This window comes from Dermacentor andersoni, chromosome 7 (assembly GCF_023375885.2).
Source record: "Dermacentor andersoni chromosome 7, qqDerAnde1_hic_scaffold, whole genome shotgun sequence".
Taxonomy (NCBI): Eukaryota; Metazoa; Arthropoda; class Arachnida; order Ixodida; family Ixodidae; genus Dermacentor; species Dermacentor andersoni.
Window position 1 is genome coordinate 91,424,733 of NC_092820.1, and position 13,830 is coordinate 91,438,562.

The 13,830-nt window shown below is 45.3% G+C and overlaps 1 protein-coding gene across 1 annotated transcript in view; it reads right to left on the bottom strand.

Annotated features, from left to right (window-relative positions):
• LOC129383363 (uncharacterized) overlaps positions 1-13,830 on the bottom strand; it is a 222,443-nt gene that overhangs the window by 100,774 nt on the left and 107,839 nt on the right. Inside the window, exon 2 of the mRNA XM_072289262.1 lies at positions 1,025-1,111. Coding sequence (XP_072145363.1) covers positions 1,025-1,088 — 64 coding nt within the window. The 5' untranslated portion in view covers positions 1,089-1,111. The remainder of the gene's footprint in view (positions 1-1,024; positions 1,112-13,830) is intronic.

Here is a 13,830-nt window from a genome sequence, read left to right on the forward strand (position 1 = left end):
AGTGCTAATGTGCTTTTACTGTGTTATTAACCTCTTTGTCTGTCGCCAAGTGTTTATGTTGCCATTTGCTGTGCACTATTTTTCTGCTGATACATGTGTAGCACGTAGTCGCTTCCACTCAGTTTATTACGCCTCCAGCACCTTGGTCGTACTGAGCAGGCGCAGCTATTTTATGAAATTTTCTAAGACCCACCTCTTCCGTTTATCGCCGCCTTGGAGCCTGTGCTTTCGGCTCTCTTGATTCACTTTATTGCGTTCATTGACTGCCATCTTACACCGGCCCAATTCGACGAACAATTCTGCCTGCTTGATCAATTCTGATTTCCCTTTGATCGCCGCAGAACCTTCTAGGGCCAGACGACGACTGTCTTTCCCACCACTGACACTGGCTCTCGTGCTCTTCTGAAGCAGTTACCTTGCCGAAATCCGACTGTCGTGGCGACGGGTTACTGAAGACCAGGTTACTGACAAGCCCATCCGCGGCATCGTTCAGCTATCAAGTAGCCCAAGCGATAGCCTCGTCGTTCTTCTTAAAAATAAAGACACTTCCATGAAATTTCCCACCGACACTGGTCAATAAAACCTCACGCCAAAAGACGTCCATAAATAGAATATATCGATTGAAGCGAAAGAAATAGTTCGACCTCAAATATTCTTATCTGGTAACTGAAGACACACTTAATGCATTTAACAGAACCTTCAAGTAAAATCTGGTTTACCCGCCATCCTAAATAAACATGCACCCTACTCACCCAGAGCTATAAGTATAAATAGCAGTGAAGCGTGGGCATAGCAGAAACACAATCCTTGCTATTTCTCTCTCGAAATAGTTGAATTTTTTTCAAAATGTTACTGCTTGCGCGAGAGTACATGTCTCACCAAGTAATAAACTGGAAATGATACTCATGTGACCTTTTGTATCCAAGCAGAAGGTAAACAATTACGACGGCTTCTCTTGTTCTAAAATAATTTATTTTTGCCAAGGACTAAGAAAACTCATTTGCTGGATAAACAAAGTACTCACTTTCGGCGCAGTGCCACAAGTAGAAAGTAAGCCATACAAGTGCCACGGGTATCCACAAATTCATTTTCGTACGTCTTTTATGGGACACTAGAAATGCGCAGAAAAGATAAAGTATTCAATTACCAAGTTATTCCGTGTAGTCTCTTCAAAAAAACCGGCTAGATGGTTGAGCCTTATATATACATTTGTTCGATTTAGAGGTGTACGCAGAAACACTTACTTACTACTGAGCCATAACATCACTGCAGAAGTAGTGAAGTCTAGCAATGTGATACACAAGAACCACTCAAAATTAAGAAAACGTAGGCATGGGAGAATTCACATGAAAGACGTTGTAGCTAGCTAGCCACTGTATATTTCATGAATTTTTGGAAAGCACAATATTCACACCACTAGAGGGACATGCTGTTTTATAGCCGCATTTTCTAACCCCTTAAACAGGCCGTGAATCACTCTTTAGAGAAGTAAAGAAATGCATTTGACCTTAATATACACAACTTCGGAAATACTTTACGTCGATAAGCACTTAAATGCGTTAGGCAGAAGTGAAGTTATTGGCGATCGAAGATCGCCTTCGAACCCTTTCGCTGTACTCGCGGCCCTTCAGTGCCTTGTACATCGAAGGCTACGGCGGAGCGGGGTGGTTCCCGAGACGCTCAACCTACTAACCATCACAATGGCGCGCAGTACAAATTATAGTTTGTACATTCACGTAGACGGCGGTCACAACTGCCGATTTTGGCTCATGGTTCGCTTTACTGTGTCTCATCCCTTTGCTGTGCCAGAGTGCATTAGATAGCTGCGCGCGGCTATTTTCGCACCAAACGGCATCAGTAGCACGTTTCCTTTTTGTACTTATCTCTACGACAATCATACAATTCCCAAGGATCGAACAAACTTCATCATTATGTTCGTTCGCACGATCGACCTTGGCCTGCGGCGTACGTTCCGGTAGGTGTTCATCGAAGCCCAAGTCAATCAGCCGACCCTCGGCTCCAACCTTCGGACCCATTTGTATCTGGACGTCAGCATGCGCTGCCATCACGATTGGCAGCAAGACGCGCGTCTGCATTCCTGGCTTTCTGTCGGCTGTCGCTCCTACTGGCGACCGCACGCTGATCTTAAGGTGCCCTTATTCTACATATATCAAAGACATTCCTGAGGTTACGAAGACCTGCAATTTGAGGACGACCTCCATTTGAGCACAGCCTAACACACCACATTTTTCCAGCTGGGCATTATTCTCCCTTCGTTCCGCACTTGGGCCTCTCCACTCCATCTGGCGCCAAAGAAAGAACCCGTGTGACTGGTGTCGGCGTGGCGACTACAGGGCGCTCAACGCTAACATGATCCACGATAGCTGTCCCCTACCACACATTCAAGATTTGACAGGCCACTTGAAAGCATGCAAGACCGAATCCCCGTTCAGCCTGTCGATATCCCGAATACGGCCATTGCTGCCACCTTCGGCTTGTTTGAGTATGTGCGCATACCTTTTAGGCTCCGCAACGCAGCTCAAACACTCCAAAGCTTTATTGGTGAAGTAACGCCCGGCCTCCATTCTATAGTTCGACATCGACGACATCCTCGCCGCGTGTTCCACTCCACAAGATGATGAGCCTCCCCTGCTCTGCCTGATGATCCCTCGGAACAAAGCCTGCTTGACCGGCTGACGTGCAGCTGTGGAGATCTACGGACGCTTGGTCGTTTACTCACGGCGACTAAATGGCCGTCTCCTGAGACTTACCGAACAAGCAACTACGTTGCGCATCATAAGCTTTTCGATCGCCCAGAACTGACAGCAAGACGAGTGCGGGCCCGGACCACGACTGGACCTGGCGCCGATGGTGACGCGTTAACAATGACAGCTCACTTCAAGACAATGCCGCTCTCCAGCGAACGCGAAGGCCAGTCTCCCAATCCTGACAGACTGACCGTAACGAAGAGGCCACTAATTGATGAAAGGGGCCATTGTCGAGCACTCCCGTGGGAACCGTTTCGACATCAGGTTCAATCGCCTCCCCGTATGCGGAGGCGATTGTGCAACGTGGAGGTGGGACTCCGGTAAAAAGGTGGGACGCTGGGGGCGGGATATCTTTAACGGATCGGCGTTTGTGTTTGGACAGGAAGACAGTGAAGTGAAAAGGGGAAATAAACGGAATAAAAAGCCTATCTGCACGGCTGTAGGACGTGGCTCGGACATGCAAATACTTCAGCATGTAGTGTGCTTCGAGAGTCATGGAGCCATTTCTGTAAAAGTAGATCATCTAAATTTTGTATACTTTTCATCATCTTTGAACATCGCTCGGGACCTTTCTCCCGGCACTTGGCATGCCAGCATCCATGCAACCTCCGTAGCCCCACGGACCCCCCGCTTCGCAACACACCTCTGGAAACTCTTTCAACGCCTATAACAATTCGGCCTGGCTGTCAACCTTCAGAATTACATCTTCGGGTCTCTCGAGCTCCATTTGCTAGGTCCCTACATCTCGGCTATGGCAATTCGTCCTTCGCCCTCTCATGTCCAGTCCGTGAAAGACTTCCCAGCACGCACTACCCTATGCCAGCAGCGGTAGTTCCTGGACTTAGGGAATTTCCCCCACGACGTTATTGCGCACTGCGCCAAACTTCTGCGCCACCGACTGACCTTCTTTCTGCAACTAGAAGCTCCTCATCCGCGTGGTCCTACTCTTACGGAGCTCAAGCTGCTTTCAGGGCCGTACAGCAAGCCATCGCCGATTCGGTACTTCTCATGCATCCTAGGACTAACCTGCAGACTCGCATCATGGTGGATGCTTCCAGCGGCACTATTATTCAGCAGAAAATTCACTCTGTCACTGAGTTTCTTCTTTCGGAAGCTTCAAACTGTCGAGACTCTACGGCGCTTTTGGCCTTGAGCTGCTCGCCATTTACTCCACCATCCAGCATTTAGGACACTTCTTCGAGAGCCATCCATTTTACATTCTAACTCATCACAAACCTCTGGTGTACGTCTTTTGTACGAACCCTTCCTGGTACATCACATGTGAACTTCGTCGAAGGGCTTATATATCGGAGTTCACAACGAATATCCAACATATTAAAAGTACCCACAAAGAGGCAGCTGACACAATTTCAGGCATCACCTCCCTCGGTACTTTAACCTCTGCTTTGGCCTGGGAACGTCTAGCTTCACCGCAGATGAAAGACCCTGAGTTGCAAACGCTGCGTAGACACCCCGTACCCTCCGTCCGCAATTTGTTCCTCCCCCGTTTTTACCTGGCTCACCCTGGTGCGACATGTCCGTGGCTGCACCTCGCCCCTTCTTTGACTGCCTTTTGTCGTGTGCTTTTCCAATTACTTTATGACATATGGTACGCCAGCGTCCGAGCCACGCAACGCCTTCTTACGCAGCGGTAAGTCTGGCCGAGCTTTAATACATATCCCTGGTGCCTCGCTTGCCGGACCACCAAAGTGATCCGCCGCACAAAGACTCCCACGCAATTGTTGATTGTTTTTTTTGCCACCTCACTCTCGTTTGACCACGTTCATCTTGATTTCATTGGACTGCTTGCTCCCTCTCACGACTGCCGGTACATTCTGACAATGATTGGCGGCTTCACCCGTTGAACCAAAGCTATGTGCATTCAAGACATCACTGCGGAAACAGTTGCCATAGCCTTCGCTTTAGCATTGGTTTCCCGCTTCTGATACCCCAAGATTCTTACAACGGGATGCTGTCGGCAATTTGATTGTGCTCTCGTCCTTCAACTGCCTGCATGGCACTAAGCACTGCCGTACCACGCCATACCATCCCTGTGCCAACGGCGTGGTTGAGCTGCTCCATCGCCAGCTCATGGCTGCCCTCGCTGCACGCCTTGATTGAGAGCACTAGTCGATCACCTTCCTATGGTGCTTCTTGGCCTACGCGCCGTCATTCGTCGCGACCTTGGCTGTTCAGCGGCTGATGTCTTCTACGGTGCACCACTGCGGAACTGAGCACTTGTTCGTTCCTATGGTATGCGCTATGTGATATGTGATATGTTTACATATGCGCCGCTCTTCAACGAACGTCTTTCAGGCCGACATGGATCACTGTAAGATGCGGGAGTGGTTAGGTACCAAAGTTAGAAAAAACTCTTTGACGCCTGCTTCAAGCACTGGGTGTGTTCCACTTGGTCTGTGCCGGTCTTGAATGAAGCTCTTTGACGCCAAGTTGTGTCACCGGATATGGGCGAGTAGATGTGTGCCGCTCTTCAATGAATGTTTTTGACTCCAGCTTGGGTAATTATGTATGGGTTATTAAGAACATGCACTCTTTAATGAAGTCCAAAATTTCTCCGAGAGTAAGCTCAATCATACCCATGTCACGAGGGATCCCCAAGGACACCAACCTGACGCATTAGCCGGCTGCGCCACAATTGCTGTGGGAAGCGCCACATCTACATGGAGATGCCCGTCATGCCGGCCACGCTCCTATTGCTCGCCCCGAGCCGCTGCACTTTTCTGGCTTTCGGCGACCTGACGATAACTTCTAAAACTACACTTCGCAGGCTGCACTGCAGAAAACATTGCGCAAAAACCTCTTGTGTTTAACTACGAGAAAATTATCATTCATATGGATTTACGTACCAGAAATGTAGCATTCAATGTGAAAATTTCAAGATGGAATCGAGATAATACATCAAGTAAAATAAAAACGCTTTAAATGTTGATTTATTCCAAGAAGATGTGCATATACCACAGCCTTTCGGGCTAACGATGGCATCAGGAATTATTTCAGCAAAAATAAAAGGCATAAACACACAGAATTATCACAGATAGTTTTATGAAGATGATCCTTAGAAACTGATCAAGAAAGAAGAGCTTCAAAAAGGGATCGAGCACGTACATTCATATGATGGCAGCAATATGACAGTTTTAGATATTAGCAATAATTCACTGTATAAACAAAAAGGCAACAGAAATACCGATAACCAAGCTCTAAAGGAGGAACAGGACAGTTCCTCTATCAGTTTTTTATATCTCCAGTCACAAAAGAAATCGCTTCAATGGAAAAGCCAAAATTTCACACAAAGCACATCCCAACTTCAATACATTACAAGAGAGCGGCTTTGTGTTCTACCAAGTAGCCACTGCCTCTCTGTGGCTTACATCTGCAGCGTGGTTCGAAAATTACAGCTTGATAATTTTTTATCCACATGATCTCTACAAAATCCTTCTTGTGGTGATCTTTGCTACTTCTAAATTTCAAAACAGGCAAGACTGTGATCACACTGACATTGTGCTGCATGCACCGCTCCAAAGGTTTCACCAGAAAACTTAAGTCTCATGCGATAATGCCTGCACATTTCTTCAGGCCATACAATAGTCTAATGAGTTATTTTGTGTAGTAGAGGAGGTCACCCTTAATGTTAATGGAAGATTACTTTACCAATAGTAGAATTTTCTTTCGCATTCCTGACCAGAGCCCCCAGACAATATTAACAAATTATTTTCACTTACTACACGAGATATATAACATCCAACTAGTGAAATTGCTGCCATATCTAGAGTCGGTAAAAAGGGCTTTGGCGACAAGCACAATTTTTGCAGCACTATCTAGGCGCACTTTGTGTTCACACAACTGTTGTGCTGGCCTCAGCTCCCTTCCATTAATGGCTTGCGACCAGCAAAATTATGTTGAACTGTTGACGTTGGTCCTATCCGAAACGCAAGTATTCATGCTTTGAGCACTTTCCCGAGTCCACATAGTGCAATTATTGCGTCTATTACATCATTCCACTCAGCACTCCGCCGTATAAAAAACAAAAAGTGATTCTATCGGATCACTTGCGAACTTCCTCGTAAGTACAAAGAAATTACACTCATTCAACAAAACTGCATGTTCAGAAGTTAGGGCAGTGGTGAAAACAATGGCTTGATAGGTCTCCTTTCTAAGAAAGTTCTTTGATGTGCTTGCTTGTTGAATGATCTCAATGTACTCCAGAAAATCAAATTCCAGCGAAAGTAGTCGAGGATCGAGGATCTTTAGCGTCTGCAGGCTGCCTATTGTCAGGGTTATATCGGTTGATGGCCTGCAGACAGTTGCTGGAATCCAGTAAAAGAACCACTGGTTCATGTTCGTCCTAAACTCTTCTGTGCGCCCCACAGTGGCAAACTTGGTACGACAAATGTGCCTTGCATGATCTTTCAAGTACTCAATGCAGCCAGGACAGGAGATGCAAAAGTTTGGATGGCTGTCATTACTCCTATCTGAATAATAGTTATGGGGTATAAATGCTTTCTAATTTGGCACGCTTCATCGATCCGTCTAGTTGCATTTTATAAAGCAGCTTCAGATACACCGAAGAAATTTATTCCTTACCTTTCATTTATTCTGATAAGAAGTGAAAACTGACGTTTTTGATGATATGACTTCGCTCAAAGGCCAGAAAGAGGCGTCTTGAAGTGTCAGCTACGTGGCCTAGCCGAGTTTTGTATGCGCCATATGGACAGCGTCTTTATCACTGAAACGGTCACTTATGATTGTCTGTTACTAAGCGCAACATTTTATACCCCACCTGTTCTTTTATTTCGATAGTCTCTGTTACTCTTTTCGCAAGTAATTCTCCAGAGCGTCCCTTCTTAAAACTATCCTCTTGGAATCTTGAACCTTGCATTCATTCTCCACAACAAGAACCAAAGAACGGAATTAGCAAGCTGGCTTTCGGTGTACTGCCAAAAGATGGCTCATCTCACCACTAAACTTAACATATTCTAGAAAGTCATGGCACTGCTTGTGGAATAGAAGTTTCTGCCAAATGTTCACCTCATTTTACGACGATACTGTGCTGTTTTGATTTGCGAGTTGTAAGGTATTCCAGCTGAACACTCTGCCTTCTCTAGACAAGCTCGCGAAACCCCACTTCACTTAAGAAGCTTCCGAGGTACTTTTTCAAAGTATTTCTACTTAGAAAGGCGAGAAGTTTCACTGATCTGATGTGCTCGTATGATTTCGCAGTGAGGCGGCACATAAACCTGCATTGTCTGATAGCCGTTCTGATCATGTAGGTTTGGTACCTTTATAGTTTATAACTTGATCAAAGATAAGTCTTTCCTTAGTATGCGGTGGTTCCGAGTGCTTGACCACCTGAAGAAACTTGCTAACCTGGAATTCTTCCTTCAGGCGCTTGAGTTCCTTCTTTTAAGCGTCAACAGTATAAAAGAGGTTTTTAGTCTGTGCTCTTCAAAGCTTTTATTTCTCGCACCCTCTTTGCGTTTTAAGAAAGCAGCCGACGACATCCGCTCGGCAGTCTACGTCCGAAACGACCTCGTGGCTTTCCCGGCCCTGTCAGGAAGTGGCAGACTGTCTTCATCAAATCGCTATGTGCCATTCTGGCTGGCAGGTGACATGCAGCATTGCTGAGCGACATAATATGCAACAGTGTTGGTGCCAGGCTCGGGAATATCCAAGCCCCCTAAAGCCGTTCCCTCCGACAAGATTTACTAATTTGAATCCGAATTAATGACACTTTCAAAAGCGCTGGAAGGTATAGACTTTTCTGGGTAACATTCCCGTTTCCGCTGCGTGATATTTTTGTTACTTCGCGGTTTGGACGGTGGTGATCAATGCGTGCAATGCGTGCCGTGAAAAACACAGGGCGCGCAACTACGCGTCTCTTTGGCTCCCATCACCATCGAAATGCCGCCATCGAAAAAAGAGAGACTGCTGACAGCTTAATTGTTCGATGTGGAATTCATTTGCCAGTCTTTTATTCATACCCTCCTCAGCCGCTCTTCCCGGAGCCTTTCTTCTGTCGGTATCTCGTGCAAAGAAACCCCAGTTTACTTTTGGCGCTGGCTCAACGAGCAAAATGGCACGCAGGAATACCGCAAGATTGCTTGTTAAAAACTTTGGCTTCTCTTATTAGAGCATGCATTGGCGAAGCAAAGAGCACACCGTGAAATGAAACAGCTACAGTGTGGAGATAAAAATGCCGCAACAATTCTGCGAATCATCTACTAATGCGCAACACTTTTTGGCTCGGCTGCTACCTTGCTTTTCTCACTTATTTAGCTAACTTATGCATGTCTACACACCGCTACATATCATCTACTATAAGGCTGTTACAAGGATTACATATGTTAACTTGACCAATTGTGCATTTAGTTTACAGATATATCGGGTCCACTGAGTCAAAACGCCGTCACAACCTGTTTATTTTTTTGGCGCAGCACAGATTTTCTTTTCGTTTTTTTTATTTTCCTTTCTTGTTAGTACCTTGACGCGGCGACGGCTTAGTAACCCGTTCTTTTTTTTTTGTAACTCTACCAATCATCTACTATAACACCGTTATAAAGATTGCCTGTGTTAGCTTGACTAATTATGCGCTTATTTTATGGATATAAGGTCTCACAGAATGGAAAGATTTATTGGGGTACTCGACAAAGAATGCTTACGTACGCTCCCGTCCATGGTTTAAATTCCTGTCAGAAGTTGTTGTTTTTTTTATTTTTATATCACTACGAATCACATTCTAAACACTATCATTCCTATTGCATGCGTTGATTCGACCAAGTACGCATTAATTTTGCAAATATAGAGCGCATCGAACGGACAGATTTTGTTGGGGTATTCGCCAACTATAAGCACGCAATAAAACGCTCACTTTGCACAGCTATATCACTCTGACCGCGCCGGTCAACGGGGCCCTCTATTATGTAAGAATATAGCGCTGCCGCGTAGCGGCAGCACGTGCAAATAGGAGAGGGCTGGGAGAGACAGCCACCGCAGACGCTCCAGGCATCCCGAAAGTAGAGGAAGCGTTCGCACTGAGCATGTGCCGCTTTCCAATGGACGCCTTTCATGACAGCACATTGACGAGCTGCGCAATGAATGGATTGGGTATGTACTCCTTTGTAATGAACCTTTCGCCAACTCGTGTAGGTGAGTATGTGCCACCGAGTCTGTGGCAGGCGAGAGAAGAATTTTAAGAACACGCAGGCTCCGGAGCGCCAATTTTTTCGTCTCGGAGGCAACGCATGGACTTCTTGGTAGTTCCACTAGGTGATGCAGCGTGCCCAGAAAGAAGAGCGAGATAGGAACCCGGTTGCCACATGACGCGTTTCTCAGAGTTTGCACGCACTGGCACGCTATACATTTCGGAGGCCAAGAGAAGGCTTCGCGGCGGCGGCGCTACATGTCGAAGAGTGTTCTTATTAAGCTCGAAAAACGACTCCCGCTGCAGTGTACGTCTCATACGTAACTCCTTTCGACGGTTGCAATACGTTGTGTCGCTAATAGATTCAATACTAAACGTGTTACCGCAGACAGACATCGGGAGATGGATTCTGCCGATTTTAAAATGCTAGCATTTTAAGGTTACTTTATGCACTCTTCTACGGGTATGTGTCTGTGTCTATGTATGTATGTATGTATGTATGTATGTATGTATGTATGTATGTATGTATGTATGTATGTATGTATGTATGTATGTATGTATGTATGTATGTACGTATGGAATGGGTGGCGCATTGAGCTGTTGTGTTCACTAACAGGGTCCGAAATCAACCCTCAGGTCAAGGCAATGTGTACATACGTGCCGACCTTCAGCGAACTTCTTTCACGTCGACATGGGTAACACTGTGGGATGCAGGACTGTGTCAGATACTGCTTTTCCAATAAACTTTTCAACCTGATTCTGAGTGCTCGGTATGTGCCAGTAGGTGGGTGCCGCTCTTTAGTGATCCTCTTTGATGCCAACTTGGTAACTAGGTGTGTGTGCCACTGGAAATAGGCAATAGAAATACCCCTTAAGCTTATCCGACGCTAAGTGGAATCGAAACCACGTCGCAACGGTTCCTCAAGGAGAGCAACCTGATGTAACAGGAGGCCACGCCGTAAGTGCGCTAGCTAAAAGCCGTTTTTTTCATGTACGGACACCGCTATCTCAGGCATAATAAAGCATTGTAAGTTGCTATAAATATATATTAGAAAGATTCACTAATGTTTCATAAATCCACAATGCTTAGTAGATAGAATCATATCCATCATCATCATCATCAGCCTGGTTACGCCCACTGCAGGGCAAAGGCCTCTCCCATACTTCTCCAACTAGCCTGGTCCTGTGCTAATTGTGGCCATTTTGTCCACTTAATCTCATCCGCACACCTAACCTTCTGCCGCCCCCTGCTACGCTTCCCTTCCCTTGGAATCCGGTCCATAACGTCAATGACCATCGGTTATCTTGCCTCCTCATTACACGTCCTGCCCATGCCCATTTCTTTTTCTCGGTTTCAACTAAGATGTCATTAACTCGCGTTTGTTCCCTCACCCAATCTGCTCTTTTCTTATCCCTTAACGTTACACCCATCATTCTTCTTTGCATAGCTCGTTGCGTCGTCCTCAATTTAAGTAGAACCCTTCTCGTAAGCCTCCAGGTTTCTGCCCCGTAGGTGAGTAGTGGTAAGAAACAGCCATTATACGCTTTTCTCTTGAGAGATAATGGCAACCTGCTGTTCATGATCTGAGAATGCCTGCCAAACGCATCCCAGCCCATTCTTATTCTTCTGATTACTCCAGTCTCATGATCCGGATCTGTGGTCCCTACCTTCCCTAAGTAGATGTATTCCCTTACCACTTTCAGTGCCTCGCTACCTATCGTAAATTGCTGTTCTCTTCCGAGACTGTTAAACAATAATTTAGTTTTTTGCAGATTAATTTTTAGACCCACTCTTCTGCTTTGCCTCTCCAGGTCAGTGAGCAAGCATTGCAATTGGTCCCCTGAGTTACTACGTAAGGCAATATCATCAGCGAATCGCAAGTTAGTAAGGTATTTACGATAAACTCTTATCCCCAATTCTTCCCAAACCAGGTCTCCGAATACCTCCTGTAAACACGCTGTGTTTACAGGAGGAGGATTTTGTTGCTTTCTTTGTGGATGAATACGGTGGCTGTGGAGCCGCTATGTATATCTTTCAGTATTTTTACATACTGCTCGTCTACACCCTGATTCCGTAATGCCTCCATGACTGCTGAGGTTTCGACTGAATCAAACACTTTCTCGTAGCCAATGAAAGCTATATATAAGGGTTGGCTATATTCCGCACATTTCTCTATCACCTGATTGATACTGTGAATATGGTCTATTGTTGAGTAGCCTTTACGAAATCCTGCCTGGTCCTTTGGTTGACAGAACTCTAATGTGTTCCTGATTCTATTTGCGATTACCTTAGTATATACTTTCTAGGCAACGGACAGTGAGCTGATCGGTCTATAATTTTTCCAGTTTTCGCGTCCCCTTTCTTATGGATTAGGATTATGTTGGCATTCTTCCAAGATTCCGGAACGATCGAGGTCATGAGGCATTGCCTATACAGGGTGCCCAGTTTTTCTAGTACAATCTGCCCACCATCGTTCAACAAATCTGCTGTTACCTGATCCTGCCGAGCTGCCTTCCCCCTTTGCATAGCTCCCAAGGCTTTCTTTACTTTTGCGACGTTACTTGTGGGATGTCAAATACCTCTAGACTATTTTCTCTTCCATTATCGTCGTGGGTGCCACTGGTACTGAATTAATCTCTATAAAAATCCTCAGCCACTTCAACTATCTTATGTATATTAGTAACGATATTGCCAGCTTTGTCTCTTAACGCATACATCTGATTCTTGCCTATTCCTAGTTTCTGCTTCAATGCTTTTTGGCTTGTTCAATTCTATCCATATTATACTTCCTTATGTCAGCTGTCTTAAGCTTGTTGATTAACTTGGAAAGTTCCACCAGTTCTATTCTATCTGTAGGGTTAGAGGCTTTCATACATTCGCGTTTCTTAGTCTGATATTTCGTCTCCTGCATAGCTTACTGGTATTCTGTCTAACGAAGTTACCACGGACTTTTATTGCGCACTCCTTAATGATGCCCATAAGATTGTCATTCATTCATATTAGAGAGAGTCATATTAGAGAGACAGAAATAAGCAACGTGAGGCAGGGAGGTCAAGCAATGTCTGGCCAGGTTGGCTGTTCAGCACATGTGGACAAACGAAGGCTATAAGGGGCTATAGTCTCACAAATTCAATACAAGTTTCAGGTGGTGTACTCGTTAGGTACAAGAACGCACGATCAGCAAGGCAAGATATATTTCTCAATTCGTCATCATGGTTACTCGCAGGCAGGTTAGATGTGGTTTCACTGTAGCAGCTTAAAACTTTGGGTCTTGGAATTGATGATATCGTTACGCTTGAAACATTAGAGGGTGAGTGTGGTATAATTTTCACCGGTGTCACTGAGGTAACGACATGTAATTTCCTTTTTACTAATTTGCTCAATTAGTGCATTCGCTAAGAGTAATCATGTTCTGGGTACAAATGCACTTCCGTGATCAACAAAATACTGACTCTCTGGAGTGTTAGTTACGCAAGTAGGGATACCGAGACTCTTGAATCTGGAGACGTTGTTTTGATTTTGCCCTGTTCCACAAATGCACATTCTCGTTAAATACACATAGCTCCCGTCTGAGATGGAATTTGGGAAGCGTATAAGCGAACGGTAAGAACATTGGCTGATGTGAACAATCGCTGTTGCAGCTTATGTTTCTCTAATATTTCCACGTGTTTCTGCCTTGAGTGATTGGTGCATAGACTTCTTGCTAATATGTAGTCTATATACAAAAGAAAGTGCCAAGCGGACATTTACTAATATTTCGAATAAGTCGTCTGTGTATGTTTTGGGCAGTAATTGGATAACTAAATGTTGAAAAATGCCGAGCACATCCTATATTGGAGGCGAGCTCCACCACTGGAAAAGCTGGCGCCACCTTCGGCGTGAGTTGGCATGAGGAATCACGT